Here is a 17,329-nt window from a genome sequence, read left to right as displayed (position 1 = left end):
ACACACACACTAAATGTTTTTGTTTGCTTCCTTTGAACTTTTGTCTGGATTCAGGGAACTTCTTACAGATAGAAGTGAACTCAGGCTCCTACGTTTCAGACTCTTGCTGTGTCAAGCATGCACCCGCCCTGCTGCTCTAGGGCAGGGCTCGGAGACAGAGGCACCAGCTCCCTGGCTGGCGCCAGGCTCAGGAAAGCAGACACTCGGCTGCTGGAGACGTGAAAGAACTGCCACCGTGCATGCTGCTACCTGTCACCTGCAGCCACAGGAGCAGCCGAGATGTGCTTGTGGCTTCGGGAGTCTGGGCAGTACGTAGAGACAGCGCTGCTCCATCCCACTGAAGGTTCTGGAAGGTAGAACCTTCAGCCACTTGAATACATACACTCTTGTGTGTTACTTATGCTTGTGTGGTCGGTGGACAGTGCCATGCTCTGCACGGTCAGATTTTATTTTCTTCCGTTAATAAAGGTTTTACTTTGTGATAAGCCACCATGTGGTTGTGAGGACAGCACATGCGCATCTGTGTACCGTCCGGACCAGCTGCCCACCCACCGAGATGGTGCTGGTCACAGGCATCCCTCGAGTGCTGAGTTGGTGTGTTGTTTTCCATATTTTGGTTATAAAGTTCATAAAGTGTTGAATACATTTGATATTCTTTGAACTAAACTTATCTTGTTTATACTTTGCATCTAAAGTGTAGTGTTGAAGTAAGCAAAGCCTCCTTCCTGGAGTCTTGTTCCCAGGGAAGGGTTTCAGAAGGGGGTGGGGCCACAGTCCTGTGACTGCATCATTGATACCGTGGCCCTTGCCGCTGCAGGTTTTCATGCCCAGTTCTATCATCTCCACTTCACGCAGGAGTGATGGCATGTGTGTGTGAACGAGAGCAAAGCTCTAATTTTATGGTGGCTGAGTTGAATAATTCATTGTAACATACTGAAAACAGTATTCTTAGAAAAGAATTTGGAGAAGTTTTTGTGTCCTATGTCTGCCAGAACTCCTGTTCATGAGTAGTATTAACATCAAATTCTCTACCCTGTTTGGAAGTATTTCTTGTGCTGTGATTATTACTCACTTGGAACAAACCACTCAATTCAGCAAGTGTTTGCTGAGGATGCAGGATTTACTGTGAGGCCTTATGCAGAGGGCCAGAGTGCAGAGATAACAACTTTGGAGACACTTGTATTAGTCTAAGGGTTGTTCCTGTGTTTTTCTGCCTGATACTAGTAGTTCCAAAGAAACAATCACAAACAGTATGAAATGTACACCTTATAAGATTACTCTATTTTAATTTTTTATTAATTCTCATCTGAGGATATTTTTATTGATTTGAGAGAGGAGAGAGAGAAACTCGATTGGTTGCCTCCCATATGCATCTGGACAGCAGATTGAACCCACAACCTAGGTATCTGCCCTGACCAGGAATTGAACCCACCACCTTTTGGTGTATGGGACAATGCTCCAACCAACTAACTGCGTGTTGGTTACTCTCTTGTGGCATCAACCCTATGGCAAATATAAACCTGAAATTAGCATTCAGAGTATGGTTAGAGCAGCCATCCAAAGTACGAACTTAAAGGGCACATACCAGCATAAGATCCTCTAGTTAACTGCCTTATCTTACAGATAAGGAGATTGAGGCCTTTCACTTTACTAGAAGCTCTTAAGGGGTATCTCATTTGTAATTTTTTTAAAATATATTTTATTGATTTTTTACAGAGAGGAAGGGAGAGAGATAGAGAGTTAGAAACATCAATGAGAGAGAAACATCGATCAGCTGCCCCCTGCACATCCCCCACTGGGGATGTGCCCGCAACCCAGGTACATGCCCTTGACCGGAATCGAACCCGGGACCCTTCAGTCCGCAGGCCGACGCTCTATCCACTCAGCCAAACCGGTTTCGGCTCATTTGTAATTTTGATTTGCATTTCTCCAGTGACCAGTGATGCCAAGCATATTTTATGTCCTTATTGGCCACTTGTATATCTTGTTTGGAGACACTTTTATTCAGACCCATTACCCATTTTTATTAGATGGACATAATAGGCAACTGTGAGCACAGAGTTAAAGGCCTCTTAAACTCCTCTGCCAAATTATTCTGTGGGGTCGTACTAAGAGCCATTCTAAAAAAAAAAAAAAAAGTAGAAATATAATCTCTATAATTTATAAAGTGCTTTTAAATATTCTGTTTCTGATAACAGCATCCCCCAAAACCCTGAGGGATCATTATCATTATACCCTATTATATGCAAAAGAATAAACAGGCTCTAGGGCAACATTTTGCATTTACAAGTAATTTTCTGGGGAAAATGCTCATGTCTTTCATTAGGTTCCCAAAGGTATACCCCAAAAGACTACAGAGAAACTGTTCTAGAGCTTAGCTTCTTCCATAATAAGATCACAGACATGTGAGGGATTCAAAAGTACGATGAAGCTACCGCTATAGTATGCTGTCAGCCAGGCCCAGGCTCCGAAAGGTTCATCTCTGAATGGGGTGTACAGTCAGGCACTGCCAGACGTTTAACATTTCTGACCCCTACCAGATATGACCATTAAAAAGGTATGCGTTCCTGTTCTTCCCATTTACTTTTTGATAGTGTTTTATAATCATAGGCATATATTTCACACGTAGTTGTTACAATTTAAATATAATCCACCCATAGGAATTTCTAGTGGCTCCAGTCTCTTAATAGGAAAGTCTAGGATTGCTACCAAATCCAATATACATAGGGTGTCCCCCCAACAATGTATACACACACTTTGAGTAATTATAAAGGCAGTGTTTATTAAAATACATTTCATTTTCAGAAATGAGCTATCAGCTGTTAAAGCATGGTACATTTCTTGGGACACCCCATACTTAAAAACTATCGCTATTAGCTGCCTCCCATAGAGCATTTTTCAGCTTAGATATTGCTTTGACTTGCATTTGTCCTTACAATCACCCTTGGCGTCAGGCAGTTGCTATTGTTTCTGTGTGAAAGATGAGCACACAGAAGCTTGGAGAAGTTTTCTAGATTTGGTCATGATGAGACAGGTGGAACTGACGTTGATTTTAGTTTTCCTAAATCTCTAACAGTGTTTTATCAAATGTCATATAAAATTTTCTAAAGTGATTCTTTTAAAAGACGGAGTTCTGGGCCTCTGTCCCCACCAAGGATCTGCTTCAGTAGGTCCTATATGTATTGGGCCTAAGAAACTGCCTTTCAAGCAGGCATCCTGAACTGTGGCGTTCCAGGTGGTCCACATTGAGAAACACTGGTCTAGCCTCTGAACCCCTGACTTGAAAGCACAGAACCTGGTCTTCATCCCAGGGTTGATGGGGAGCTCTGAGAGGCACGCATGATCGGATTTGTGTTTCAGAAAGATCACTCTGGTTATTTTGGGGAAGTCAAATGGAGGGGGCTCTGATGAAGGGGAAGGGGGCCGTTTGGTTCCTCCCAAATCCAAGACAGAAACAACTATGGCCTGGGCTGGAGGTAATGGTGATGAGCCAAAGTAAATTGATCCAAGAGAAGTAAAAGGGATAGACCGACCAGGCGTGGTGATAAGATGAGGTCAGTAAGGATATGCAGAACTCATGGTTGAATCGTTTTGGGCTTAGGCAAGTGGGGGGATGGTAGGGGTTTGCTGAGATGGGGGTGTAGGAGCATGAAGAGGAGGCAGTTCTAATGAGGGCTGCAGAGCAGAGCTTAGCTTGTAATTGCCTTTCATGTGTATGTTGCTGGGTTGTTCCCATCTCCTCCCCTCAGTTCCTTGGAGTAAGGATGATACCCCAGGATCTCCACCTATGGCCCCACAGACCAAGGCATTTCCAAAGAATTCTGTTTCCCACTTTATGGAGCCAGGGCATTTCTTCTGTTTCCAGAGGCCTTGAAGAGGAATCATCAAGAAACCAGCAATGCTGTTAATTGGAGGAGATTTTGAAGTTGGGGTTTTATTAGTTAGCTGAGAAACAGGATGGCTGACTTGGGAGGGAATTGGACTAAACACTATTTGTAATAACTTCTCATCAAATAGCATTTAAGGATGAAGTTACCTGACCCAGTGGAGAGCCCCAATCACAAAGGTGGTGTGAGTGTTTACCTTTATTCTGGTTGCCCTTTTGTCAGAAGAGGATGAGGAAACCCAGAGAGGTGAATCATAGTGGGCAGAGCTCGGAGTAGAACCTAGGAATAGAGCTGTGTCTGGTGTTGCAGACTGGCCACTCATATTGGTAAGGACCCTTGATGTCAGATCACGTGATCCCCATGGCAACCCTTGTTGGATACCAAAGCATGTTCATGCTACTATGCAGCTGAACAAGTTTGGTTCTTTTTGTGAAGTCAGATTGACCATTATTTTGGCTTATGGGTCGACATGACCTACTGATCTGCCCAAGTCTTTTCTGTGGTAAATGGACATTTTGGTTATTCAGGTTCTGGTAGTTGCCACATATCCCTCGGCCACTGCTCCGAGTCAGCTGTGGTCTGGACTTTCTAGTCACCATCACTGTGCTTTGCTATTATGCTTGTCATGGCTTCCTGGTTTAAGACAAAACTTTCAACACAGAAGGCTGTAGATGTTAAAAATTTAGAAATTGTTCCTCTTCACCATCAATCAAAACAAAACTTAACCTTCGGTCTCTGCAACGTCAAGTTCTCAAGCTTTGGACCTGATGGAACATTTTGGGTGTTAACAAAAAGCAGTCCCTTGTACTCGACCTTGCTGAAGCCATGGTGTTTAAACAGGCCAATGGATGGCTAGCAAGGTCCTTGCTTCGGATTGAGTAACCTGAGCCATTGTGCCTCCCCGTTGTCCCCAAACTTGCCATTTGTATTAGTTAAACTCTCTAGACCATGGATCTTTAGTAGCTGGAGATCTTGATTATATGGGCATTTTTAACATGTGAGTGCTTTTTATGTTGATTTTAAGTCGAACCAGATGGGATCTGCACTACAGGTTGGCTACTGTTTCATCAATACATTTTCAAGTTCCAAAATGAAATGAGTAAAAGTAGCTTTTATGAGTAAGAGTTGTTTGCCCTCAGCTCTTCCAGGAGATTAGATTGTGTGTCGTGTCCAAATGAAAGGATTGCTAGTTTGGCGATGGGTAACCACAGAGGTGGTTAAGATCCTGGTCACTTGGAGAATCAGATGCAGGACATGTCATTCACATTGTGTTATCTACTCTCAGGGGAAAAGAAAACAGCGTTTGTTGTGCTGTGTTGTGTCCATGGTGTTAGTCAGCGTGCTGTTTTGTTGGACAGCCTGTTGTGCAGGCTTTTACAGTAACATCCTGGTAAAAATGAACATTCCATATGGCATCTCCCCAGCCGTTACCCACTGTGAAGTTTAAGGTTAACTTAGAAGAGCAAAGAAATTTAGAGGGAAAAGCTCAGTTCTTGGTTTCTGCCGAAGTGTTGCTTGCCTGCAGTGCCACAAACCCTGCTTCTAAAGACCCTTTGAATTCAAGGCCCCACCCAGTGAATTAGGGATAAAATTTCACTGTGAACTAACTGCATGGGCTGAATATGGAAAGCACAGGAAGATGTTAAGAATAGGAACTACTTGTCTCTCTACCTATTCCATTGCTGAGTTCCATTGTTACTCTTTAAAAATATGTGGATCTTTAACTAGAATTTTTCCCTTCAAATCAACATAGGAAAACGAAAGTGAAGTGGGTACTTATATATTAAATAGTGTGCAAGTTCTGATACTGGATGTAATATAGAGTTGATTTGAAATAGGGCTCAATGTGATGCCATAATTTATAAGCACACCTTCTTTATACATTTTTGTTCCTTGTTTTTTTAATGACTTGCCATTTCCCCAGAATTCTTCTATGTCTCTCCCCCACCCGCCACCCCCCACCCTACCCGCCAAAGGAATTCTTTTGAATCATACTGTTGCTGGCAACTCCCTGCTTTTTTTAAAGTTTTAGATTTTCTTTTAAATTTCAAAACTGTACAAAACACAAAAATGCAAACTAGTCTTTTTTGGTGTTCATGGCTTTATAATACAAATCATCTGGATATGCCGCTTGTTTTGAGGGTCTATTGGTCTAGGTGTTTTTGTTCCTGATAAATTGTTCTCAGGCCGAAGCACACACTTGCATGTCTGAATAGAGGCAAAGAGAATTTTTGCATTCAAAGTATACCCACTTGAAAATTGGAGATTATTAAGGAAATGACAGGCCTGGAACTATTAGAAGCGTGAATGTTAGACCTAACGTGGTGTAACCCCTCTATATGTTTATTTCTGTACAGCTAGCAATTTTGAAGACTTTGATTTTTCCCCTCCTACAGCAATCTGAATGGGTATGTTGAAGTCTTTGGAAACAGTGGCCATAAAATCCTATTCCGTTCATTGTTAGGCACTGGAATGGAAGGAATGGAAACAGTCACTGGCAGGTATTAAAGGAAAAGTGGGCCTCCTTGCCTGTGCTTGGGCAGAACTGCCGTGGCGATAGCTGTGTAGCTCCCCGCTCGGGGCCTTTGGCCTCAGGTAGAGGAGGGCCCTTCTCTTCAGCAGGCACCCCTTTATCTGGCACTCACAGGAGCTCTGTTTGCAGAGCTGTGCCAGCTGGGGGTTGCACATTTCCTTGGCCCAAGACTTCACTGTCAGTCAGTACTCACTTATTTAGGAATCAGTTCCTTTTTTGTTGTCTGCCTGCTCTTTGTATGTGCTGTGGCATGGTCTCATCTATTTCTACAACTGTTACTTTTTTTCTCTTCGTTTTTGGTAGGCCTGCCTCTGAAAAGGAACGCGTCGGTTAGTTAACTGGAGCTTCAGAGCCAGACCGCAGGGGCAGGACGTGGGTGGGTGACCCACGGCTGCTCTTTACCTCAGATTTCCATCTGCGAGATGGAGGTGATGGCAGGCCCACCTGATAAGGATGTTGAGTGGCTGGAAGAGATGAAGGAAGAAAGCACGCAGCCCCTGGAGCATAGCAACACTTAAAAGCAGTAAATGTTAGCCTTTTGGGTTTCTCCCTAAAGCCCTGTTATCTACATCTCTCAGATTTATGTTTCTACCTGTACCTCTAGCTTAACTTTTCTTTATAACTTAAACTCATCTCACTCCAGGTTTCTCATCATGGTCAACCATCTCATTGCTTTCCCCTCAAGTGTTCTCCTTTGTGGTAAAGGCTTCTCTCTCCCCCATCATCCACAGTGGGCATTCTTTGAGATACATCTTGCTCCTATTTTTACATACAAGCGAGCACCACAACTCTTCCTTATATCTCTTTTCCAGCTGTCTGTCCAGATCGACTTAGGATCCTCTGACAGGGATTTTACCCAAGGCAGCTGAAGTCAGTAGTGTAAAAATCTCAGTTTTGGAATCAGGCTCCTGGCTGTGTGACTTTAGACCTGTTGCTTAATCTCCATGAGCTTCAGGAGCCTTTGTATGATGAAGATACTATTATTACTTCGAAGAATGATTGTGAGTCTTAAACGAAATACTACCTTTGGAGTTCTTGGCATAGTCTCTGGCCTGTAGTAGATGTTTAAACCTCCAGCTGTAACTGTGATTCTCCACCCTGTCTGGTCTTCATCTCCTGTGGCTGTTCAAGATGACTCAGCAGAACTGCTGTTTCTTACTCATGATTTTTTTTCTCTGGAAGGACTCAAATGACTTACGTTGGAAAGGAACTTAGAGGTTTTGAAACCATTCACCTCTACAAAAATCAAAGCTACCATTTATTAAGTGCCTGTCATGCATGACTCCTCATTTTTACAACCCTGTATAGTAGGTGTTGCTGGGGCTCTAAGACGCAAACACACGGCCCTGAGCCCTCCCAGCTGGGAGTGTTGTGACTGATATTTGAGCTCTGCCCATTCATTCCTGTTTCAAACTTCAGATCTTGTCTGTTTCAGACTTCAGATTTTTGTCTTTATAACATATTGCTTCCATAACCCCCTGTATTAAAGTAAATAAAATAAAGCAATTTCTTGACATATGTTCCTTAGTTGAACAGATACTTCCAAAGACTGGGAGAGAAACTGCTACTTTGCAAAGTAATCAGTCCAATTTATTGCTGAATATTTAGACAGGTTAAATACTTCTGTGCTTTGTGCTAAAACCTGATCCCTATATTTTCCCTCCATTGACTTATTTTTAAGAACTACAGAAAGTCAGTATAACATGTTTCTTTTCTTTTCTTTTTTTTTAAATCTGATGATAGTCCTTTAACCTTTAAATATTTGAATGTAACTTGGTTCTCCCATTGTTCTCACCTCTGCCACATGGGTGAGGAGTTTATCCATTCTGGTCCTCTTTGTTTTAGAAATGAACATTATCTTATGTATGTTCTATTCCATGCATAGCAAACATTCTCTGTCCCAGTTTTATCCCTCTGGGTTCAGATCTAGGAACCATTAGGGTCTCGGTAGCCCTAAGTCCACATTAGGTTGTTTTTACATAACTTCAAAGGTGCCAGTGGAGAGCTTGAAGTGACTGCCATGTGTATGGAGCCTGGATATTTGTTGCCAACGTCATTCATTCTCAAATTAAGTTTTTATGGAGTACCTACGAGCTAGCTCCCAGGGCCTCCTCCTTTGTCTTTCTCCTCCTCAGTCTTTGGGATTGTGAGAAAGTGAGTCAGCGGTGAGCAAGGCCAGCAGAAGCCTTTTAGATCTGGTTTCTGCCCTCCATGGTGTCTGCTATTGTTGGGCAGACAATGCTGGCACTCTGAGCGCATAGTTTTGCCTTAATAAAAAGTATCAAGAATTTTATTGTTTTCTCATGAAAATAGGCAACAGAAAAATCTAGAGCGTTGAGAATAATTTAAAAGCAAATTTAATTTTATCTGTTCATAGCTATTAAGATTTCTAAGTGTCAACTTCGTGATCGGATTCCTGCCAGCAGCATTACCGGACTCCCCATGAAGTAGAGTGCAGCATTAGGAGCATTGTCCGAGGGGAGGAACTGCCTGGGTTTGAATTCCAGCTTTGCTGCTTCCTGTCAGGGAGGACATATTTTCAACTGCTACAATGAGGTGAATAATGGCATCTACCTGGTAGGGTTGCTATGGGCACTGAGTGAGTTTATTACTATAAAGTGCTTGAGAACAGTGTCCGGCACATAATATATGCTCACTAAATGCTGTATCGTGGTGGTAGTTGTTCTTCGGAAGGCACCCACATCTGTAGTACGCTTTTTTAAGTCTATGGAAACCCCTAAATGTTTTTACTCTGGCCTATTATGTAGAGGCCTGTGTAGGTCTGGCTTCTTGTTTTTTTGTGGAATTTATAATGTCCCCAGTCTTTAAGAGCTGTCAGAAATATATTCTTAAGTTGTTCATCATTAGGGTAAAGGTGCTTTCTTGTTCCATGATTGGGGATCCCTGTCAGTAAATGTTTACTCGTGGAAGCTCAGACACAGAAACGTGTAGTGACACCATCCTCAATATAGGTGTACTCGCTGCCCTGCAGCGTGGGCGCCACCCCCACTGCGGTGTTCCTTTCCCACCTGGCAGTCTGGACAGGAGGGTCTTAGTGTGCTTTCTGAGGAGGTAGGGTGGCCAGGAAAAGTGATGCTGTTTTTGGTATAATGGGCTGAGGATCCCTAAGACTGTTTGAGTTATAAACGAGGGGAAACGGTACATAACTGAACACACCTCCAACTACTGTTGGGAGTAGTCTTGGCTTAGGATAGCTTTAGCAGTGGGTCTGGATTTTGTGTTCATTTACTTTCAATTGAATACATACTGTGGCCATTCTTCACAGGGCGTTTAATGGGTGTGTTTTTTCTGCTTAAATTGGAGGCAGTTGTTCAGAGAACCCCATTTTGTTTCATGGAGCATGATTTATTTATTCAATTGGTTTTATAGTTTTATTATGATTCTATTTATTCTCTGGTTTACTGAGTGCCTATTATACCTAAAGCATTCTGCCTACACCATGATTGGGATGAACAGGACATATAGTCTCTTTTCCCTGGAAAGGTAGGGAGAAAGGCAAGGGCGTAGGGTGGGAAAAGGCAAGTCATACCATTGACGTTCAAGCCGGGGGCCAGGTGAGCAGTTGTTCTCAGTCTGGGGGCCTAGATACATTGACCTAAGACAGTGATAGCGAACCTTTTGAGCTCGGCGTGTAAGCATTTTGAAAAACCCTAACTTAACTCTGGTGCCGTGTCTAGAAATTTTTTGATATTTGCAACCATAGTAAAACAAAGATTTATATTTTTGATATTTATTTTATATATTTAAATGCCATTTAACAAAGAAAAATCAACCAAAAAAATGAGTTTGCGTGTCACCTCTGACACGCGTGTCATAGGTTCGCCATCACTGACCTAAGAGGTGGCATCTGAGCTGCGCCTGGAGGTAGGATTTCAGGGACTAAAGGGAAGAAGCTACTGTCAACGCTAGGTGGAGGGAAGAGTGTAGGCAAAGGCCTGCATATATGGGATGTCTGGCGGGCTGGGCATGGGGTGCTGGAGACAAGGCTGAGAGCAGCTCCTTGGAGGACCTTGAGCACTGTGCCCCGGAGACAGGTCTTCACGACGAAAGGCTGTCAAAGGTTTCTGAGGAGGGGATGGAGGTCAGATCTGAGGTTCTGAAAGGCAGCTGTCGATGCATGTGTGCAGGACGGACAGCAGAGGTCAGACAGAGCGCCAACTGGCAGGTGGGCCCAGTGTGGGAATGAGGGACGGTCCGGGGAGGGCTGGGAACAGTGGCATCAGAAGTGAAAAGGAGAAGATACATTTGAGGGAACTTTCAAGGGTTTTGGTAACTGTTTTTCTCTGGGGGAAAGGAAGCTTGAAGAATTAAAATGGACAGATTTCTAGGTTGGGTGACCAGAAAAACAACATGCCAATAATTAAGCTCTGCACATAGGAGAGGGACCATGTTTGCGGGCTGGGTGGGGGACATATAATAGTGGGTTTACTGATGTGTAATTTTATGGATTTTATAAGATACACTCAGGGATATATTCTCTAAGCAGTAGGAATTCTGGTCCGGCAGACAGGAGTGAGAGATTTGGATCTGGGACACAAACCTTCTAAGAACTCTTTGAGGCCTTGGGAGGGAGGCTTTGGCCTTTTCCTGTCGCTCCTTTACTTAAATGAGAGGCATCTGTCCTCAGGTTTTCTCACTGAGGACAGAGGACCATGGCTGACTTATGCCTCTCATTTATGAAGTGAATAGAAGGGGCGTTAAAAAGATTAGGGTTTCAGAAGAAAGTTTCAGCAAGGACAGGCTAAATCAAAATCAGCAATGCTGCCCTGGCTGGTATGGCTCACCTGCTTAACTTGCCCAAACTACCAACAGCGTCAAGGCTGAGGAACCCCGTAGTAGAGGAATCGCATATTTCAGAGGGGAACTGCCTTTCCAATCTGTTGTTGCGTCACATGCTTGTATGCCAGGTTTCCACTAAGAATTTTCCTCTCTTCTTTGGTGAGAGGTGATGTCCCTTCAGGTGTATTTTCTTTGATCTTCTGTGTCACCTAAGCTGGTTTTGATTGGCTCTTTGAGCCTAGCAACCTTGATCCCACTTTTATTACCTTGGTGTCCTCAGACTCTAGCAGAGCATGGAGGTCATTTGGTTTCTTGGTGGAGATGTAAGGAAGAATGCACTTCCAGGACACGTTCCCTGGACCCTGTCTTTGGAAGAAGACAATAGCTTGAGGGGGAGAGCGGGGCTATTTAACAGACCGTGGGCAAACTACGGCCCATTTGAAATGAATAAAACTAAAAAAAAAAAAAAAAAGACCGTACCCTTTTATGTAATGATGTTTACTTTGAATTTACATTAGTTCACACAAACACTCCATCCATGCTTTTGTTCCGGCCCTCCGGTCCAGTTTAAGAACCCATTGTGGCCCTCGAGTCAAAAAGTTTGCCCACCCCTGGTAGTTAAACCAAGACGTAATCTCTCTTTCTTCACCCTAACTTGAAGTTGAGCAGTTATTTGTAGTAATTGAGAAACGTACATTATTTTACCTTCTTCATTTGTAGGAAATACAGTTGGAGCATGCAAAGCAAGCCTTTGTGCAGAGGGACAATGCCAGGACCGGAAAAGTCACAGCCATTGACTTCCGAGACATCATGGTCACCATCCGCCCCCATGTCTTGACACCTTTCGTAGAAGAATGTCTAGTAGCTGTAAGTGTAACTTGCCCTAATGAAGTAATTTCTTCTACCTGGCATGAGCTCAGGAAATAAGGGATTATAAGAACAACTCTTACATATTATTTAGAGGTTTTTCTATTTAAAACAAACATTTTCTTAATGTGATCGCATACATTATTAAAGTTAAAGACAGTATGGTTTGGCTAGTTTTAGTGGGTAAGTTAATTTGTTATTTGGACAAGAATATCTTGAAGAAAACGTATTAACTGGCTTTTTAAAAAAGGAAAAACAAATTTATGATTGCATATTAATTTTTTTTATATTTTGAGGTGTGTCAAATACTAATCTTTGCTTTTATCTATTCTCCAAGGCAAAAACATTTTTTTAGTTGTATGCATAGATATATTTGAGAAGTCAGCAGAACACAAACTCTGAATCTTATACCTACTTGGTCGGTCATTCAAAAGTGGCTCCTGATGGGCAGAGCCTTGCTGGCCTGTGTCGTAGTTTCCTCCTAGTGGAGATCCAGCCACTCTTCTTAACACCTGGCCCCGGAGGTGTCCTGGAACATTCTGTGGTGGCAGCTTCCAAGCCTCGGTCATGGAGCATAAGAATCACCACGGATAATTATAAAAAATACCAATGCTAAGGCTCTTTCCATGTCTAATTCACCATGTACAGGTGGTGAGACCCTAGAATCTAATTCTGAAGCTTCCTAGATAATTCTGATGGTCCCTCCGATTTGTGAACACTTAGGCAATGCTAACTATCGCTCTGTTCATCCCAGGGAGAAGGTTTTTTGGGTGTTTTCACCATCCTGTGGGCTTCTCACAATGTTTCCCACAGTCAGGAGCTTAAGCTAGCTTTTCATTTTTCCTTTTCTTTTCCTGGTGCCTCTTTTTGGAAATGTGGCATTCTGACAGGGTCCTTTCCACTCTGGCACTGTGTTAATCTAGCTCCTTTTCTTGCCCCACCTGTCCCCTCCCCCCCACACACACCCCTTTCCTACTCCATTTTAAACTCCCATGTCAGCTATTCAAAATGATTACTCAGTGAAGATTTATGTGGTTGTTACCTTATAAAGAAGTGCTTTCCTAATAGAAATATTTTGCCTTGTTAGGGAAAGCTAGAATTTGAAACCCCCAAACTGAAGTTCCATTCATAATGGGACATGCTGTCTGTTTCCCTTGTCCCCAGTGAAGAAATATGGTTTCTTACAAATTTTGACTATCAGAATTCTGACCAGTCTTAACCCACCATCAAAGCATATGACATCTCATAATTTTACCATAATACGTCTGTTTGCTAGAAATCCCACCACTGTAAAGTCTATACATAAATGATTATTTATTGCTAGTTATAAGTAACATGACAAATCATGATATTAATGTTAGATTGACCACTGTTCATATCATGTTTGTATTAGTATAATATAGTTTTGCATGCATAAGCACACACATGTGTGTAATATAGTTTTGCATGTCTAAGCCTTTAAGAATTGCTCATTAGATGAAATAAACAAACTTATAAAACATTTCCAATGGAAACTTGAACTCTGTAAATTACTACTGGTCCTGTTGTTATAACCCTACACATGTATTTATTTAGTTTTCTAGGACTGTGTGTGGAGAGTACAAGTTCTGGTCATGATTAGTTGCAGTTACTTCTAAAAATCATTTATAGCTTTTTTTTAATGTAAAAGAAAAATACGGCTCTTTCTTCTTATACATACATTTCTGATCACTTCCAAAACTGGCGTTTGCTATTTGTACTTGTGAATCTTCTTCATTCTATAAATACTTTATTTGTCTTTATTCTTCTCTCTGTTATTTTCAACTTATTTGAGGCTGCTGGAGGTACCACGTCCCATCAGGTCAGTTTCTCCTATTTTAATGGATTTAATTCACTCCTTAACAACATGGAACTCATTAGAAAGATCTACAGCACTCTGGCCGGCAGCAGGAAAGACGTGGAGGTGACTAAGGGTGAGTGAGAATAAAGCTGAATTCTTACCTGCAAGTATCTTGGTGTATCATTATTATTAGAGTGAAGAAGGCAATAATAAGTTCTGTAGATTTTTAAATTTCATTATCTTTTATTTCATTTCATTTCATATTAGCCCTATGGTATATGTGTGTTCTCTGTCCTTTGATTAGACAGAAGCAAACAAAATAATCTTTGGAAAGTTGTTTTTCTGTTTTTAAATATATTTTTATTGATTTCTGAGAGGAAGGAAATAGGGAGAGATAGAAAGATATGAGAGAGAATCCTTATGGGCTGCCTCCTGCACACCCCCTACTGGAGATCAAGCCCACAACCCAGGCTTCTGCCCTGACCAAGAATCATACAGTGACCTCCTGGTTCATAGGTCTACTTTCACCCACTGAGCCACACTGGCCAGGCTTCAGCAAGTTTTAAAAAAGCCAAAGACAGTCTTTGAGTGAGGGACGTGTGTAAAGTTTCTTAAATGTTTTCAAATCTTGCTAGAACCTGAGCTAAACTGGCAGCCTCTAACATGGTCTTCAGAAGTACATGAGGAGGAATTCCATAAACTTACACTGGTAGCAGTGCAAATTGATCTACAGTCTTACAACAAGATACCAGCATTTTCATGGGATTTTTGGGTTTTTTTTTAAACAGAATTTGCTAAGGAATTCCACAGCCTCATTGATATAACCTCTTGGGACCTATGCATATGACGTTTCATAGTTGCTTCCTAGTTTTCCCTGACCTGCAATTTGGAAAACATCCTTGTCATTTATTCAGTCATCTGATCACACCAGACTTTAAAGTCAGTATTAGAGACACTCCTGGGCACACGCTTCCCAAACGAATGGGAGCACTGTAGAAGTGCTTACCCTATGTGGATTGACTTGAATTCTGCGACTAATGATAATAAAGTTTTGTGATGTTCCCTCATTCCAGTGCCTTGAGTGAGTGCTGCATGTAGTGGCTACTCCTTGAATCTTTCCCCTTTTAACTCTTTTTCCACACAGAGGAGTTTGTTCTGGCAGCTCAGAAATTTGGTCAGGTTACACCCATGGAAGTTGACATCTTGTTTCAGTTAGCAGATTTATATGAGCCACGGGGGTAAGTAGACCTTTTTTTTTTTTTTTAATTAGCTTAATAAAATGAGGTTGGGTGGGGGTAGGAGGAGGGCAGCACACTGGGAGAAAAATAAGCCAAATTAAAGATGACTCTGAAATATGGGAAACGAAAAAGGGAATGTTTTCAAGTTCTGCAATGTACATCATTTTAATCAACTTGTATTTTGTCGTTGCTTGTTCTTGTTTATTTCGCTCCTTCCAGACGGATGACCTTAGCAGACATTGAGCGAATCGCTCCCCTGGAAGAGGGAACTCTGCCCTTCAACTTGGCCGAGGCCCAGAGGCAGGTGGGCAAAAAAAGCAAACGTGCTTCCTGGTATTTCTGTGGTAGAGGACCCAACACCCCTTTTCCCGTGCAGTTGCGTTTCTGATGCTGGTGTCTGACCTACCATTCCTCCATGTTTTACCCCAAATCCAGATAATTTCTAGAGGCTGGAAAGAAAAATGATGTGGGATGTTCTGATTAGCAGAGAGTTGGCATCTTTGCTTGCTTTTTTCCCCCAAAGGTGGGGTGATTTCCTAACTGCATGGGAAACCTAACCCTCCAAAAACAGGCAGAGATCCTGTCCTCTCCCCTGAGTCTCGGTTGTGAGATATGAGGCAGGAGTCCTGTTCTGGGGTCGCCGTCCCAGCAAAGCAGCCTGTCGCCAAGTGAGGGCCGCCTTTGCTGTGCCGAGAGGTTCTTGGTCAGCGCGTTGCCGACGGCCATGCCTTCCGTTCTTCCGAGTATCAGAAGGAGATAATTTTGTTTAGTCTGGAGTCATAGTTTGAAGGCTTTTAGACCCCTTTTTTCTATGAAAGGATTCATAAGTTATGTGGAAACAATTTGAGGAATGCTTCATTTTATTTTATGGTTAACAGAAACCAATCTCTTGCAGTGGTGGGAGTCAGAAACTCAAGACCCGGGGACCTCCTCATTTAACTCTTGCTCGCCTCTCTGTAGATCAGGATTAGAGAATCAAAGCCTTCATGGGGTGGTTGCCCTTCCGTGATGTTTGTAAAATAAATCCGTTCACAGGCGAGCGGCGTTTTAGAAAAAGAGATCCTTTAAGGCAAAGCCATCTCTGAATCCTGTGAGACTTAACAGTTTTTGGCTGGGAGCTCTGGGTCTGTGCAGAGACGCCAGTTTGACCACAATGGGTTGATGCGGGCTACATTTTTAGGACTGGCAGGCCTCGCGCCAGGACCCCCTCCTTTCAGATCCTTCCCTCCCCAGTGCAGTGGTGAGTCTTGTGTGCATCCTATAACTCAGAGTGGTGGGTGTGTGCTCAGTAAATCCTAACGGGGTACCTCTGGGAAACCAGCTGGCCGTGGTTAAAAGAGGAAGCCGATTTCCCCGAGTGCAGGACAGAGAACTGTATAATCTGTGCAGAGGCAGAAGCAGCCTTGCCCTCTTATCCCTCTGATTTTTAAACACTGCTGACCAGTGTCTCTCTGCTACTAGTTGTTGTAGAAACTTGGGGATTAAGAAGAAGTAAAGACTTTTTATTTATTTATTTATTTATTTATTTATTTATTTATCTATCTATCTATCTATCTATCTACCTATTTACTTTCCCGTCTCTACGGCCTGAAGACCTTCAGAGAACACGCCGTGAGCCACACGAGGTCCAGCAGGCCCCTCCACCCACATCCACGCTGGGAGACCGGCCTTAGCCACCGGAAGCTTCCTGGGGTGTCACTGGGCAGCTCTGACAGGCTCAGTGGGATTGATGGCACCTCCTGGCTTTTGCCTCCGTTGAGCTGAAATACGACCAAAGTTAATTTTCTCAAGCACCCCTCTGCGCTGGCGTCATTTCCCCGGGAAAGGCTTCGGCGGCCGGTGGCTTTGAACATCTATTGTACGAGTGGTCTCTGCTGACTGCGGCTCACGAGTGTCACAATGCCCAATGACTAAAAGCCTGGTCCGTCCTCCCCTATGGGCATCCAACCACCATCCTGATAAAATCTCCATTTTTTTCTGAGAAACTAACTTAACTGTCACAGGGCATAGACCCGACGGTACCAAGTTTGGATTTAGCACCGGCTCCTAGGGCTGCCCCAGCAAAGTGTCCAAAACTGGGTGGTTTTCCACCAAACCGGTTTGGCTCAGTAGATAGAGCATCAGCCTGTGGACTGAAAGGTCCCAGGTTCAATTCCGGTCAAGGGCATGTACCTTGGTTGCAGGC

The 17,329-nt window shown here is 43.0% G+C and overlaps 1 protein-coding gene across 2 annotated transcripts in view; it reads left to right on the top strand.

Annotated features, from left to right (window-relative positions):
* Positions 1–17,329, top strand: part of SLC25A13 (solute carrier family 25 (aspartate/glutamate carrier), member 13) — a 132,979-nt gene that overhangs the window by 55,467 nt on the left and 60,183 nt on the right. For both annotated transcript variants that reach the window (XM_015558316.1, XM_015558315.1), the window contains 4 exons: positions 11,941–12,087; positions 13,901–14,039; positions 15,051–15,144; positions 15,364–15,448. In XM_015558316.1, coding sequence (XP_015413802.1) covers positions 11,941–12,087; positions 13,901–14,039; positions 15,051–15,144; positions 15,364–15,448 — 465 coding nt within the window. The remainder of the gene's footprint in view (positions 1–11,940; positions 12,088–13,900; positions 14,040–15,050; positions 15,145–15,363; positions 15,449–17,329) is intronic.

This window comes from Myotis davidii, unplaced genomic scaffold, assembly GCF_000327345.1.
Source record: "Myotis davidii unplaced genomic scaffold, ASM32734v1 scaffold187, whole genome shotgun sequence".
In the NCBI taxonomy this organism is placed as follows: Eukaryota; Metazoa; Chordata; class Mammalia; order Chiroptera; family Vespertilionidae; genus Myotis; species Myotis davidii.
Note: the sequence above shows the minus strand (reverse complement) of the source record. Positions and strands in the feature narration are given on the sequence as shown.